Source organism: Homarus americanus, unplaced genomic scaffold, assembly GCF_018991925.1.
Source record: "Homarus americanus isolate GMGI-L3 unplaced genomic scaffold, GMGI_Hamer_2.0 scaffold16712, whole genome shotgun sequence".
In the NCBI taxonomy this organism is placed as follows: Eukaryota; Metazoa; Arthropoda; class Malacostraca; order Decapoda; family Nephropidae; genus Homarus; species Homarus americanus.
The window spans coordinates 7,362,984-7,379,313 of NW_024757794.1; the positions used below are offsets into that span (position 1 = coordinate 7,362,984).

Genomic DNA, 16,330 nt, shown 5'->3' on the forward strand with positions numbered 1-16,330 from the left:
GAAACCCCAGTACATATGCATACAACACAAGTACCCGTACTGTAATTCCTAACACATTAACAGTCAACACTTTCCATCACCCATCACCACATAATTCTAACACTTTACATGACTCGACACTTAACACCAGCACTTCACAATAACACATAACACCAGCACTTCAAAACACCACATAACACCAGCACTTCACAATAACACATAACACCAGCACTTCATAATAACACTTAACACCAGCACTTCATAACACCACACAACACCAGCACTTCAAAACACCACATAACACCAGCACTTCACAATAACACATAACACCAGCACTTCATAATAACACTTAACACCAGCACTTCATAACACCACATAACACCAGCACTTCATAATAACACATAACACCAGCACTTCACAACCCCACATAACACTACTGGGGTTATGTAGTGTTGGCGTTATGTACTGTAGTGTTGGTGATGTGAAGTCTTGGTGTTGTGTTATGTGGTGTTGTGAAGTATTGGCATTATGTGGTGTTGTGAAGTATTGATATTATGTGGTGTTGCGAAGTGTTGGGTGTTATGTGGTGTTGTAAAATGTTCTTACACTTCACAACACCAACACTAAACAGCACTACATAACAGCAGCACTTCACAACACCATATAATGCCAACACTTCTTTTATGACTAATAACTCCAGAGAAGAAACAATAGGGTGGAGGATCTCGTAAGACAAGATCTTGAAATGAATGGAAAACCTAAACCCAGGACATTTGTTTCGGGTTGTTGTACACCAGTAACACAAGAGTACAACTTCAAGCTTGCTAAAGTGTCATGTAGGACAGATACAAGGATATACGTCTTCACACACACGGTGATAAACCTATGGAGCAGTCTACGAGCTTAAGGTTTGAAGGTGTGGAAGCTTCAAAGTAGCCGTTGACAAATCTATCATTGACAATAGAGGGATCCTCCACAGGCCACTAGTCTCCTTCACTCGTCACGGTCACATGTAGTTTGGGTGGCAATTAGGTAAATCAGGTAGGCAGGTAAATATCTCACTGACATTGTGAGACCTTGACAGTACAGTACAATACAGTATTATGAAGACTTATCATCTATATAATCTAGGAAAGCTATAACTTCTTCAGTAGAACCGACTCCTCTTAAGAAAGGCACAGTTTTCTGAGGTGAAATAATCTTTTAACCTAAGGATAAGATGCATGTCAGGTCAGAAGTGGGTTGACTAAACGTAACCGAGAATATCCCTCACTCCTCAAAACAATAGTTACATGTTAACAAGGAAAATACAAGGATTGCGTAGGTCAAGAGTTGGTGTATAAATACAAACTTTTGAATACAGAAATGCAGTCAAGTTATTGTACTCCGCCTATTTCAGTACCGACCAGTGCTATACAAACTGAAGGTCATATGACGATTAGACCCCCAGCTTATTTCACCTTATGATTAAACACCTTAACGGTACTTAGGGTGTTAGGTTAGGTAAAGAAGACAAGAGCAATTGAGACAACACCTGTAGTTCTTAATTTTCTCTTCCCTGGCATCTGTAATCTAAGATCTATATAGGATCCAAGACCTCGCTGTAATCCTTAATAACGAGAAAGTTATTATAATTGTTCCTACTTGTTGCCTTCATTAACTCGTATCATCGACATTCCTCTATGACTAACCTTATAATGGTAATAGCCCTGGCGTTTTCTAGGACGGACTTTCTCACATTAGTTTTTATTTATGAGGAAGTCTAAGTTAGTACCTGATAGCGGGTTTCCCACTCCTCAGTCTACCACAGCACTTGTAAACTCACCCGGTGCCAACCTTCAACTCATAAAGAACCAGGTATTTGGGACACGTATAAAATTCCAATGTGGTGGTGCCTTGACTCATATAAATGAACATAGATGCGTATTATTGTATGGCGTACTATATAATCAACCTTTTAAATTTACGCCTAGCAATAAGCCGCCTTCAATTCCTCGTCTACTACTTTATACTAGGATCCCCAGATATCTCTCATGTACAGTAGCTTCATGTTTTAGTTACTTAAATCAACTTTTTTATCATCTATTTCGTTTAGTGATTCCTTTCTTTATTTCAGGGACTTACTAGAGCACACGAAGGCTTGTTTGTCGGGATCACAGGAAAGATTTGTCCCTCACCCCCCTCCCAAGCTTATTTTCACCTGATCATTAAACACCTAGTGGGTTAAGGTAGGTTAGGTTAGGTTTGATCATGCTATATTAGTTTAGGTTGGTTATGTTAGGTTAGGTCTGGTTATTGTAGGTTAAGTTAGATTTGTTTGTTAGGTTAGGTTGGATTAGGTTAAGATTAAGGTGTTTAATATTCGAGTGATCTCTCCCTTGTACCGCTATGTAACCCAGCAACATCTCCCGGACATAACAGCACCGGCACCACCCCCCCCCCCACTTCCCCCTCTCTGCTTCAGGTCTTACCCACTTATAAATGACTCTTAACACATTCTCCACTCTTTATCTAACCCAACTCTGTATCTGACCTCACATCCCTACTATATATAATAAGTAAGCTTTGGAGGTCAGAAGTGTTTAGTGAGGTTTGGAGGACGGATATGTTTAGTGAGGTTTGGAGGCCGGGTGTGTTTAGTGAGGTTTGGAGGCCAGGTGTGTTTAGTGAGGTTTGGAGGCCAGGTGTGTTTAGTGAGGTTTGGAGGCCAGGTGTGTTTAGTGAGGTTTGGAGGCCAGGTGTGTTTAGTGAGGTTTGGAGGCCAGGTGTGTTTAGTGAGGTTTGGAGGCCAGGTGTGTTTAGTGAGGTTTGGAGGCCAGGTGTGTTTAGTGAAGTTTGGAGGCCAGGTGTGTTTAGTGAGGTTTGGAGGCCAGGTGTGTTTAGTGAGGTTTGGAGGCCAGGTATGTTTAGTGAGGTTTGGAGGCCAGGTATGTTTAGTGAGGTTTGGAGGCCAGGAGTGTAGAAGACAGTGTCCAGGTGTGCTAAGATCTGGAGGCCAGTGGTGTGGAGGCAGCGTTACCTTCTGGGGATCTCCAGATGTTGCAACTTGTCGTCTACACTCTACATCAACCCACTACGACCCCAACTGCCTGTGACTCACTCCTTTAATATTTCCTTAAACATAGATTACACAACGACCATCGAATCGCACACTGACACAAGGGTCATCGAATAGTTAAACTGTTGAACATAGATGTCTAAATGTCCACAGAGTTGCCCTGAGACTGTAGTAGGAAAGTATATGATAGCTCAATTGTTAATGGGACGGAGAAGGAACGTACGAAACTCTAGACTCTAGCTGTGAAGCCGCTGGTGATGGAATTACCATCGTTTAGTTGCGCTTCCCAGAATGTCTTCCGCCATATGCCCTTCCGAGCGATGTTATTGTACTTTCATGCTACTTTCGACAATTACTATTTAAAAACATCTGTTTCTTTTATTGTATGTTTACACTATCAAAATTCATCAACTGAGGAATCTTAACTCACTTAAAAACCTGCATAATACGAATAAAAACTGCTCTACGTACTCGCACGAAACTGAACAAAGTCAAAGCAACTGCACACTCACCTGGTGAAGTTCCCAGGAAATTTCCTTTCAATTATTTTCCTTCTTTGGTAAATCTGAAACAGGAAAATAAAGAACAACATATAATTGTATTGTTAAAATTTGACAAAAAACATTCAATAAAGGAATTAGTAATACAGTAGTCGGATGTGAGTAGCAGGTAAGTGATGCCTGTAAATCTCGCGGTATCTGGAAACTGACAGTCAGCCCTCCCGTTTTGTATATAATCAACGTACGAGCCGCCCAAGGTCATTAGTGCTTCAGTAAACGACAGGTAATGTTGTCACCTCACCTGTGGCTTGGTGGGCTTGTATGGGCAGTGTAGGGAAGGGGTATTTTAAAGTGGTGATGGGGTAAGTACTAAGTGGTTACTGTGTTTGGGGATAGTGGCGTTGATGCTTTAAAATGGTGAGGAGGCAAAAATGGCTGTGGTGTTTGGAGAAGTAACGTTGTTGTTTTAAGTGTTCAGGTGTTTTAAACATACTCCTATAGGCACAGAGGTTTGGTGTTGTGTCTATAACTCCTGTCAAAACGCCAAAACTCCGCCCACAATATTATATGACCATTAACAACACAGTAAGGTGGCTTATGAGGTTTGGAATAGAGGTTGTGATTGGATGGTGAAGTAACTGCGAATTACGAGTGATTTTTCCATGAAGAACCGAGATTAATTGAAAAGTGTGTGTGTGTGTGTTTAGATATAAGTGAAAAGCTGTGTGGTTAGCCGTGATATTAGTCGACAAGGGCGGCCACTTTCACAAGTCTTAATCCTATTGTAATAAATGTGTGTGTATGAGCGAGTTTATCATTCTACGGTAATAAGTGTACAGGGATAATGGTATATGATATAATAATGTTAATAATATAGGAATTATATACCTTTTCTCCCTTCACATACTTCCCTTGACCTATATAAGAATAACAAACGGATATATCCTCCCACGACTGTTGGACAAGTTGGAAATGTTAGGTTAGGATTAGATTGGGTTAAGTTAGGTTAGGTTAGGATGTGTTGGAATTAGATTGGGTTGTTAGGCTAAGCAGGGAATTGATAACTTATGCCCGTCATAAGTTAAGAAAAAACAAAACGCATATATGCCCACGTTACATGTTGGTGGTGTTGAAGGCAAGTGGTGGTGGTGGTGGTGTTGAAGGCAAGTGGTGGTGGTGGTGGTGGTGTTGAAGGCAAGTGGTGGTGGTGGTGTTGAAGGGAAGTGGTGGTGGTGGTGATGTTGAAGGGAAGTGGTGGTGGTGATGATGTTGAAGTGGTGGTGGTGGTGATGATGTTGAAGTGGTGGTGGTGGTGATGATGTTGAAGTGGTGGTGGTGGTGATGATGTTGAAGTGGTGGTGGTGGTGGTAATGTTAATGTTGAAGGGAAGTGGTGGTGGTGATGATGTTGAAGTGGTAGTGGTGGTAATGTTGAAGGGAAGTGGTGGTGGTGATGTTCAAGTGAAGTGGCAGTGATATACCTTATTTACCTAATGGCCACCCATACCCTAACTACAGATGGTCAGGCCGAGGGAAGAAAGCCAGTGACGTGTGCAGGATCCATCCATTGCCTTTGATAGCCTTGTCAAGGTCTATTCTGACGTCCTGTACTGTTCCCAATTCCACAGCTTGATCGAGTAGACTGTTCCATAGGTCTACTACCCTCTGTATGATGATGTATTTTCTTATATTTGTTCTGCATGATACTTTTGCGAACTTGAAGTTGTTCCTTCGTGTTGGTGGTGCATGACTTCACGAAAAAATGGCCCGGGTTGACGCTTTTCATTCCTTTCAAAAATTGAATATATCGATGAGATTTGCCCTACTGTGTTGTGTGAAGGGTGGATAATCGAGGTGACGTAGTTCCGGCATCATCTCAATCGCTCTGTGTTGCACTTTTTTTTTTTTAGGGATGTTAAGTGTTTCTAAAACAAAGATTTCCAAGCCTACATACAGTAGTCCAGATGAGGCCCTACGAGACACTTATAAAGTTGAAGGTACATCTTTTGGTCTTTGTATTAGAAGGTGTACTTTATAATTCACAAATCTCGGTTGGTTTCCCCACTGCTGGGGCGCCCCCACTTGTCGGGCCGCCTTTTTGCATGGTTGCGACGTCGTCCTGATTTGCCATCTCACTTCGTGTCGTCTACAAACTTGATATTGTGGCTCGAAATATATATATTTTTTCACTGAAAACCTTTTTCCCATTCTGAATGAAAGCCGTTTATGACCACTCTTTGTCGCCAGCCTTCGAGCCTTTTGCGAGGCCACTTCAATATTTGTTTTGCCTGTGATGCCATGTTCCTGGATATAAGAGACTAGCCAGCCGTTCATGTGGCCCTTTGTTAAAAGCCTTGGAAAAACCCATTGGTAAACCCCATGATCTACGTAGTTTGTTTGGATGGCTGTGTGTATGTATGTGTATTTACTTCGCCATGATACTATAATGTTAGAATCACAGCTGACTGTTTGTGTGTTATGGTTGTTGGTGTTGTTAATATTGATTTTATTGTTTGTCCTCCCCAGATAATTTGGAAGTGGTAAAACTTCAGGTTGGTTAACAAATTGAAGGGCAGCTCTTCAGGTGTGGACTTTGGGGGGGGGGGGGGTAATCTTCACGTGATACATAAAGGCTAAAATTGCAAATGGTCTCGTTGTGGTCTCGTCTATATAGTATACATCACTTGTTATTATTGTTATTATCGTTGCCGTGACAATGGCAAGGTGAACATTAACAATATGGAGCGTTAGTTGTTTGTCTTGAGTACAGTTCTATACATACACGTAAATCCACACTAAATAATATTCATCTGACTGACGAGTAAAATTTATAAAACAATCGACATATCAAACAATTATAAAAAGAAAAAAATACAAAATACAGGTACAGGTATAATATAAAAACAAGTCTTGCCAACCAAATTAATTTACGTCTTAGGAAGCACTTCACCAAGCTAACTCTGGAAAGTTTCAAAAGGAGGCTAGATAGATTCATGGATGATAGAGAGTGGTAGTAACTCTCGACAGGAGCTGCCATGCACAGGCCAACCGGCCTATTGCAGACTCCTTATTTTCTTGTGTTCTTATGTTCTTAAATGTAAGATCGATATTAATATTTTTTTTCTGGGGGACACACACACACACACACACACACACTCTTACTTATACATAATTAAAAAATGCTTCTTAAAATCGTAATAAATATGGAGAGAAGGAATGAAACAGGGAAAAAAAACCGACAACACCAGATAGGCTGGGATGGTTTGACGGGTCATGCTTGAGGACTAGAAGGTCAGCCAGCTCAAGGTTACTTATTTACCCTTGAGTTTTTTTGTTCGACGGAGACAATTACGAAATGTTGAAGGTAAGGGAACTCTTCTTTTCTTCTGAGGGGATTTGTAATGACATTGTGTTTATGTAACTATTATTAATATTTTTATCATTGTTGTTGTTTGTAAACCTCGTTAACTTACATTAAAACAAGACACTTAAAATATAAACAACGTTCAAACACCTGGCTCTCACACCTGTTTACCTTGCCGGTGTAAACATAGACTCCAGTTTATCACACGATCTCACCTGACCCAAATAAACCTCGACGGGTTTCGTGGTTGGTGAAAGCATTAACAAACCCTTTAGTTTTCTTATTTTCCCATCGGCATATTTCACCTGTTGATTAATCACCCTAATTCTTTCTACTGTGGTTAGATTAGGTTGGATAAGAATAGGTTTGGTGAAGTTCGATTGAGTGAGATTAGATTAGGTTGGCGTCAGGGTGTTTGATCTCCAGGTGAAATATGCTGGGGGGCTGATCTTCAGTTGATCCTATTTTACTGTACATAAGCAAACATATATTCTTAAAAAAAATATTATCCGTGTTTACAGATGACATAATGCGTTCTGTCATCCATCTAGCCTCTCAAAACCCAAACAAAAAACGCATGTGAAAAAAAAAATCAAACAACTTTACTGATTTCTTACAGACAAAGCATGGCACCGAACGTGTGGAGGACGGTGGCGTGTGTAGTGGTATTGGTGGGCGTGTGGGGAGGCGTGGCTGAGTCCAATGAAAGACGCGCCAGGCAAAGTAAGTTACTTTTAGTTTCTCAACAATTGTTTACGTCTGACTTTGGGTGTCTGTTTGCACCCGTTTATAACTCGATTTACATGTATATAGCGGACTACACTTATCTTCATCTGTATGTCGATGACTTAACCCCTTGAGTGCGATGATTTAACCCCTTGAGTGCGATGATTTAACCGGGATCGTACCTAAGTGGTTAATTTAATTCAATGGGCTAATTCACTGGCATCATACTCTAGGGGTTAAGTAATAATTATTCCAAAATTTCAATAGTTTTCTCATTTGTTTAAGACTTGTATTATAATTAGGAAGAGGTCGTAACCTCCCTCTGTGACGTATGTTTGTGTTTGCGTGTGAGGCTTGTCCTATGACCTTCCCCTACAGGTCCCCAGCCGTTACCAACACCTCTTCCCTCCCTGACCAGATATCCCTCCTCCTAGTCACTGGCCTGGCACTTGACATTATTAGGGACCTGCCACGCTTTGCTATAAACAGATGAAATGTACCGGGAATCCCCCCCCCCACACGCACGCACGCACGCACACACACACACACACACACACACACACACACACACTCTCTCATCATTCTGCCACTTTATGTAACTTGCTGACAAAACCTATGACCCTTCAGGCTAACACGCCCTTAATGCATGAGTCATAAAGGCCAGCATGAACTTGGCATGCTTCCCAGTTGGGCACTGTAAACGCTTCTGCGCTTCACCTTGCACAGGATGTAAGGGGGTGCCCAATAAACTAGCCCCCTCCGGGGCAATCTGTAAATAATCTGTATCTGTGAGGCCAGGGGAATCCCCAGTGTTGTAACCTGAAGTCTCCACCTGCCCTCTAAATCAAGGTGACACTCTCTCAATTAGTATAATCCAATGTGTATTCCTTCTATCTCCCAGGAAAGCTTTGAAAATAAAGAAATGATGGTTACAAATAGAATCCGTTTAGGCTCTCGCTTGGTACTTTTTATGATAACATTCGAGATGTTCAAGTCTTGTGAAAATATTAAAACATTATCCTATAATGACAACAGACGACATAATATTAATTTTTTTAAAAAGATGAAAAAAGTTGACCTGCACTGATAACAAACCTATGTAATTCATATTCATCTAAAAACAATGACTTAAGTAAATTCCAAGATGCAATACTCCACCACTCTAAAATGACCCAAAACATTCCTTTACCTCAGCATCGTTCCCACAAAATGACCCTCGGTGTCCGGCGGGCAACAACTGTATCAACTTACTGGATTGTCCAACATTGGCTCCACTCCTTAACCGCCGTCCACGACCTTCCAGAGAGGACATCAACACATTAAGGCGTGCCCTCTGTGGCTTTACCAACCGACGACAACCACTGGTGAGTTACTGTACCAACAAGGTTACGTTTGAGTAGTTGTAGACGAAGATGTAAAGGCTTATGTGGTCAGATTTGTGACAATAATCGGGACCGGAACAGGTAGGTTAGTGGCGCCATTATACCTGCATGTTATATAGGTGGTGAAGTCCCTCCCCGCGCCACAACAATACGAGGCCATAACTGTTTAACAAGAACATACGGACGAACAGAAGCAAGACATACAGAGGTTAGTTTCTCTGCAGGTGTGACGGTGAATGTTAAGTTGTACTAGAGGTGGTTGGAGTGTGTTGGTCTGGCTCCCTCACCACTGTCAGTTAGGGGGAGGGAGGGGGGGGGGTCATTTTAGAGGTTTTAAGTTGACACGATTCTATTTTGCAACGTTGCGTGTGTGCATAAAAAGATTCCTGAAATTTTGGATATATTTAAGTTGACCTAACACTGATATTTAGGCTCGAAGACACATAATAGACGGTCTTCTTTACTCACTCACTCCGCAGTACAGGAATACATCTGGTTAGTGATTATCAACTGGAGGCTCCTATAAACATTTCAATCGCCTGTAAATTTATTTATGATTAAGAAGTTCTTTGAAACTTACCGTCGTCTGTAGTGTTCCTCTATCTTCTCATCCTAACAGGCGTGTTGCCCAACCGGAATAGGCCTTCCAACCCAACCTACCATTCCACCCACAGTCCCAACCCAACCTACCATTCCACCCACAGTCCCAACCCAACCTACCATTCCACCCACAGTCCCAACCCAACCTACCATTCCACCCACAGTCCCAACCCAACCCACGATCGCGCCTGGTAACGGAGGAGGAGAGGCTTTACTGCCGAGTTCCTGTGGTACAACCAGGTTATTAGATAATATTCGCATCTTCGGCGGGGAGGATGCGATCATCGGAACCTATCCCTGGATGGCTCTCCTCGGCTTCACCTGTAAGTTTACCTGCTCTTACGTTGTGTGTGTGTGAGACTCAAGATGAGAGAGAGAAAACCTAAAACCAACTAAAGACCCCTGGAAGTTATTAAAAAAATAGACTCGCGGGACTGCTAATATGACACCATTGTTGTTGTTGTTTCTTCCAGCAAGGTCCCAGCCTCAGGTAGTGTTCGGTTGTGGTGGAGCGCTCATTAACGACCGCTATGTGTTGACCGCCGGCCACTGTACCTCCCCCGAATTTACCTTCAACCGTGAGCTGTGAGTAGTCGTACCTCTTGACCTCAGTAATTGACCTGTGATATTTTTTCTTTTATTTATTTTCCGTTTCTCATTTTATGCATTTTCCTGTCCTACCTTGTATTATCCTGTCAAAATATATTTATCCCAAGAAGTGTCTGGAATAGTAGAGGGGTGAGGAAGTGAGGAGGGAGTCTGGAGCGAGTCTGGAGCGAGGTAGGGTGAATGTTGAAGTGAGGGAAGAGCAAGGTAGGAGTTAGACAGGAATTAGGCAGTAGTGAGACAGGAGTGAGGTGTTCAGGCGTCGTCTTCCTGAACAAAAACTCGCCTGTCCAGTCTTACCTAAACTTCATGACTCGAGTATAACTCAAATCTTGTGTGTGTGGATCGAGGGTTTGACTCCTTAACCCCTTGATTACTAAGAAACGTAACTCTTGAGTACTAGAAACCGAACCCCTTGAATACTAGAAACCTCTAACCCCTTGAGTACTAGAAACCGAACCCATTTATTACTAAGAAAACGTAACCCTATGAGGACTAGAAACCTTACCCCTTGAGTGCTAGAAATCTAACCCTTACGTACTAGAAACCTAACCCCTTGAATCATAGAAACCTAACCCTTGAATACTAGAAACCTGACCCCTTGAGTACTAGAAACCTAACCCATTTATTACTAAAAAAACGTAAACCCTTGCGTACTAGAAACCTAACCCCTTACGTACTAGAAACCTAAGCCATTTATTTGAAATTCAACACCAGCAAGTGCAGCGTAATTAATATTGGAAGAACAAATACTAATAATGTATACAGCCTTAACAACATCAACCTAGAGAAGTCGACTTGTGAAAGAGACCTAGGGGTACTTGTAAGCCCGGACCTACGGCCTAGAAAACAGTGCGTTAATGTTCGAAATAAGGCAAACAAAGTATTGGGTTTTATATCTAGAAGTGTAAGTAACGAGTGCAGAGGTCTTATTGCAACTATATCTTGCGCTAGTCAGGTCGCACCTCGATTATGCGGTTCAGTTCTGGTGCCCCTATTATAGAATGGATATAAATTCACTAGAGTCGGTGCAGCGAAGAATGACAAAAATGATTCCTGGACATAGAAACCTTCCATATCAGGATAGGTTAAAGAAACTTAACTTGCATTCCCTAGAAAGACGAAGGTTGCGGGGAGATATGATATAAGTATTTAAGTGGGTGAAAGGAATCAATAAAGGGGATATAGATAAAGTTCTTATAATATCCGAGCAGGATAGGACTCGGAGCAACGGATTCAAGTTGGATAAGTTTAGGTTTAGGAGGGAGATAGGAAGAAACTGGTTCACAAATACGGTGGTGGACGAGTGGAACAAGCTTAGCAACTTTGTAGTAAGTGCGGGAACTCTGGAAAGTTTCAAAAGGAGGCTAGATAGATTCATGGATGAAAGAGAGTGGTAGTAACTCTCGACAGGAGCTGCCATGCGCAGGCCAACCGGCCTATTGCAGACTCGTATGTTCTTATTACTAAGAAACCTAACCCCTTGAGTACTAGAAACCTAACCCCTTACGTAGTAGAAACCTAACCCCTTGAATACTAGAAACCTAAGCCATTTATTACTAAGAAACCTAACCCCTTGAGTACTAAAAAACCAACACCTCTTACCATGACTCTTTAACACCACCTTCTCTCTCCCTGCGTAGGACGATGATAAGATTAGGTGAACACGACCTGTCAACAGAAGGCGACTGTCAGACCTTACCCTCGGGAGTAGTTTGTGCCCCTGTCCATCAGACCTTCTCACCTGCTGAAATCATTCCTCACCCAACCTTCAACAGGCGCGGCACGATTGGGGATGACTTAGCTCTCATCAGACTGGATAGGCCAGCCATCTTCAACAGTAAGATAGATTATTATTTTATTTTAGTTATTTTGTTATATTTTATGATTATTGGTGTTGGTTTATTTTGTTGTTTCTTGATTTATAATTTTATTCTTTCACTCACTCGTACATTAAGTCACTCCGTCATTCATACACCAAGTCACTTCATTCACTCATACACTAAGTGACTGCACTCACGCACTCACTCATACACTAAGTCACTGCACTCACTCAGTGACATATAATCATTGAATTGGTTTTCCTCTCAAAGACACGTTATTACGCATTCGTCCCGTACAAACCACTGTAGTATACTTCTCACAACCACAGATCAGTCACATTCTATCTCCATCATTACAGACTTTGTGAGACCGGTGTGTCTGCCATCTGCCAACCACGACACCGAGACCTTCCTCGGAGGGCGGTTTGCGACGGTCTCAGGCTGGGGAGTTACTGAGAGAGGCCCGGACACCCAAATACTGCAGAAGGTGTTATTGCCGTTTGTGAACCAAGACGAGTGCAACCCTCACTTTAACAACGGCCTTCTACAAGAACAGGTGAGGAGAGTTCATTAATTAATTAGATATGGTCAGGCGAGTTAATTAGGCATCGTCAGGTAAGGAGTTTGTTAATTAGGTATGGTAAGGTAAGGACACACACACACACACACACACACACACACACACACACACACCTACACACACACAGAGTAGAGGATCCGTCCGTAACGAGAATCACTGCTGTAACTGCCCAGTCTCCCTGCAATCTTCACTATCCTCATCATTATTACAGGTCTAGTGGTCACAGAGAGAGAATTGCTACTAACGGAGACCACACGTGCTGGACCAACATACTAAGGCAGAACAAGAAGAACAACACCAATACAAAAAATACTAAAAAAAATAATAATAATAATAATAATTCATATCTTCTCGGCAGATCTGTTTTGGTGGTGATGGTCCACGCGACTCCTGTTTTGGTGACTCAGGCGGACCAATAGTCGGCACGACTGCCAACAGCCCTATCTCTGTCCTGGTACGTGTGACTGTTTCCTTGAGTACAATGCTAACCTTCCCCTCCTGAGTACAATGCTAACCTCCCACCCTTGCGTATGATGTTATCCTCTCCCTCTGTCAGTTGGTTGAAAATGTTCAAAGGAGGGCCACCAGACTGGTGCCTGCACTTCGGCACCTCAGCTACCCTGAGAGATTGGAGCGCCTGAACTTGCCTAACTTATACTACAGACTGGCAAGGGGGGACCTAGTTGAGGTGTATAAGCATGTCGGGGGGGCACTACTCAGTTGAGTGTCCTTACTTGGAGCTGGTGGACGCTCGCCCCACAAGGGGTCACAGCTCAAGATTGAAGAAGCCGCAGGTCCAAAAAACAGTGAGGGCAAACTTTTTTGGAGTGAGTTGTAAACTCTTGGAACAATCTACCAGAAAGTGTTGTGACGGCACCGAGTGTGAGCTCTTTCAAGACAAGACTTGACCAACACAGGAGCGGGTTCAGGTACTTTCAGGAGCCGGTGCATGCCCAGTATTTGCCAACAGTGCGTGACAGAGACGTGACCGATCGCCCAAGTGGCTAACAAGCCGATCAGTGGCGAAGAGGATAAAAAAAAATGTAAAGCATTATGCTATCTTCCCTTTTGAGTACAATCCTAACTCCTTTTTTTAGTACAATGTTAACCTACCCTTCCTGAGTACAATGCTAACCTCCCCGAGTACAAATATGAACTATATAACCTCTCACTCTTGACTACAATGCTAGCCTCTCCACCCTTGAATACAATGCTAACGATGAATTTGCCCAATGATAAATGTGTCGTAAGCTCTTGAGTACTTTGTATTAATCCCTTGAGCACACTGATGTAATCCTTTCGGGTACGATGTCTTAACCCTTTAGATACGAGGACCTAATGCCCCTGAGTATGACGACGCTGTACTCAGGAAGTTAAGCCATCGTATTCTCTCCCTGACCCCTCCACTCACTCTATCCCTGACCCCTCCACACACACACACACACACACACTCTCCCTGATCCCCCACTCTCTCCCTGATCTCCCACATACTCTGCCTGACCCCCACATACTCTCCCTGACCCCCCCACATACTCTCCCTGACCCCCATACTCTCTCTCTCTCTTGCAGCTGGGGATGGTCTCGTTCGGGCAGCCCTCGTGTGGGGTGGCCGGAGTGCCGGCCGTCTATACCAACGTGGCTTCTTATAGGCCATGGATTCTGAGCAACCTAAAGCCTTAACGACCTCTTAACAACAAGACTGCAGCGCCATCACGAGCACTCGCCAACTCCACCACGAGCACTCGCCAGCACCACCACGAGCGCTCATCGGCACCACCATGAGTATTCCCCATCGCCGTCATGAGCACTAATCAGCACCACCACGAACACTAACCAGCGCCACCACGAGCACTCACCAGCCCCAGCAGAAGCCTCTATCGGCGACTGGAATTTTCTTTCACCCGGTAATAAACATATCTATGGGAGTACCTACGCCAGACGAACGGACTCCAGCATAATATAAGAGCTCTCTTTCTACGTATAAAAGAACGTCGACAAAGGAAGTCGCACTTCACCTTGGGTAACAAAACAAGAAGGTGTCAATCACTCCAGCGAGAACGTGGAGGTGTAAATAATAACAGGTGTAAACAATGAAACGTTCTTATAACAGGTGTAAACAAAGAAAATGTTTTTATAACTGGTGTAAACAGTGAAAACGTTCTTATAACAGGTGTAAACAATGGAAACGTTTTTATAACAGGTGTAAACAATGACAGCATTTGTATATAAAACATATGATGTTTTTACGATATGTCCCCTCTCTCTCTCTCTCCAGTTTTATTTAATTGCAGTAAAAATATTTTATTTAGTTTTGTTTACTCAACCATTCCTGATCTGACCGGTGGAAACTGTGTGTGGGTGGAAGTGGAAATATCTTTGGAACTCGCCTGAATTTTTGCACCACTTTAACATAACCACTAATACGAATGCTTTAACACGACTACTTTAACATGACCACGAACACTTAAACCCGACCACTTTTCTACTTCAACTAATGGCCAAACACTCCATGGGTACAGGTAGTATAATGAATTAGTGATCACCAAAGACTCGTTAAATATTCTAGTAACTCCACACTCAAATCACAGTAGGATATTCTTAGCTGCTGTATCACAAGTCGCTCACACTGAAAGAACTTTGGGGGGAGGAGGCGTTGTGCACTACTGGTTGAGTTTGTAGATCTTGATGCTGTGTTCTACATGGAGGGGGGGTTCTATTGGGACGAAGGAAGGAATTCGGATCAGATGATGATTAAGCCATCCCGCACCCCCCCCCCTCTACTCGTCTTATCTCCCCAAGGTAGTGTGAAGGTGTGTAATAATCATCTGGTGAAATAAGCTGGGATGCCTAGTCTTCAAGTGATGCGAGAATTTTTATTATGTTAGGTATTAATATGTAAAACTGCTATGATGCTTTTTTTAATATATAGTTAATAAAATGGTGTAACGTGACAAAGAGAACAGGTGGGTAAGGTAAGGCCTTGAGGGACGCCGCTCTCCGGTTGTTAATCTTACGTATGTCTGATGGTTTCGTTTCCTCAATAAATGATTACTACCGTTCTTGAGAGTTGTTCTTTGTGATACCTTTACCTATATCCCGGCCTTGAAGATATGATGCAAGTGTTATTTTATTCTCTAATAGCTTGTCATATATGACCTGTGTATAGTTAAGATTGATGGTAAATTTACATATAATCTTTTCACTCGGCATAAAAGTTTCACTGCAATTTTAACGATACTTTATTCTCTTTCTTTTAAATTCAATAATAAAGCCGAACCATTATATAATGTTCCTAAATGTTTATCGTCAAAATTAACTATAATCAAAAAGATATTTACACGGAATTTAGCATTGATATAGTGCATCTCGCTATATATAAACTTAACGATAAAATCAGTCAAATAGCATTCAACCAATTTTCTTCTAAAAGATAAGACAACGGACTTATTTAAAAAAAATTCTAACAGGCTTTAATAAAAAGATTTATGTTAACATTTAATTAACTTTACGTGGTTCCATTTTAAAGCCTTTGAAGCCACATATTCAAAAATCAAAGAACCAATCACTGACGAGTAATTACATAAGGAAAATCTCAAACACACAGAGGAGCTAGGCAAGACCTTAGAGCCAGCCAGGCGAGGGTACAGGGAGAGGATATTTTTTGAAGAGTCCAAGTGGTGTAAAATTAAATTAAAGGGAGGGGACTTACTTAT

At 42.3% G+C, this 16,330-nt stretch overlaps 1 protein-coding gene across 1 annotated transcript; it reads left to right on the plus strand.

The window, feature by feature from the left end:
* Positions 1 to 7,493: 7,493 nt before the first annotated feature.
* On the plus strand, positions 7,494 to 15,676 carry LOC121857707 (phenoloxidase-activating factor 3-like). Its single transcript, XM_042353794.1, has 8 exons — positions 7,494 to 7,623; positions 8,821 to 8,990; positions 9,628 to 9,931; positions 10,082 to 10,193; positions 11,858 to 12,054; positions 12,397 to 12,593; positions 12,976 to 13,071; positions 14,187 to 15,676. Exons 1-8 carry the CDS (start codon positions 7,527 to 7,529, stop codon positions 14,295 to 14,297), a joined length of 1,284 nt encoding a protein of 427 aa, XP_042209728.1. The 5' UTR covers positions 7,494 to 7,526; the 3' UTR covers positions 14,298 to 15,676.
* The last annotated feature ends 654 nt before the right edge of the window (positions 15,677 to 16,330 follow it).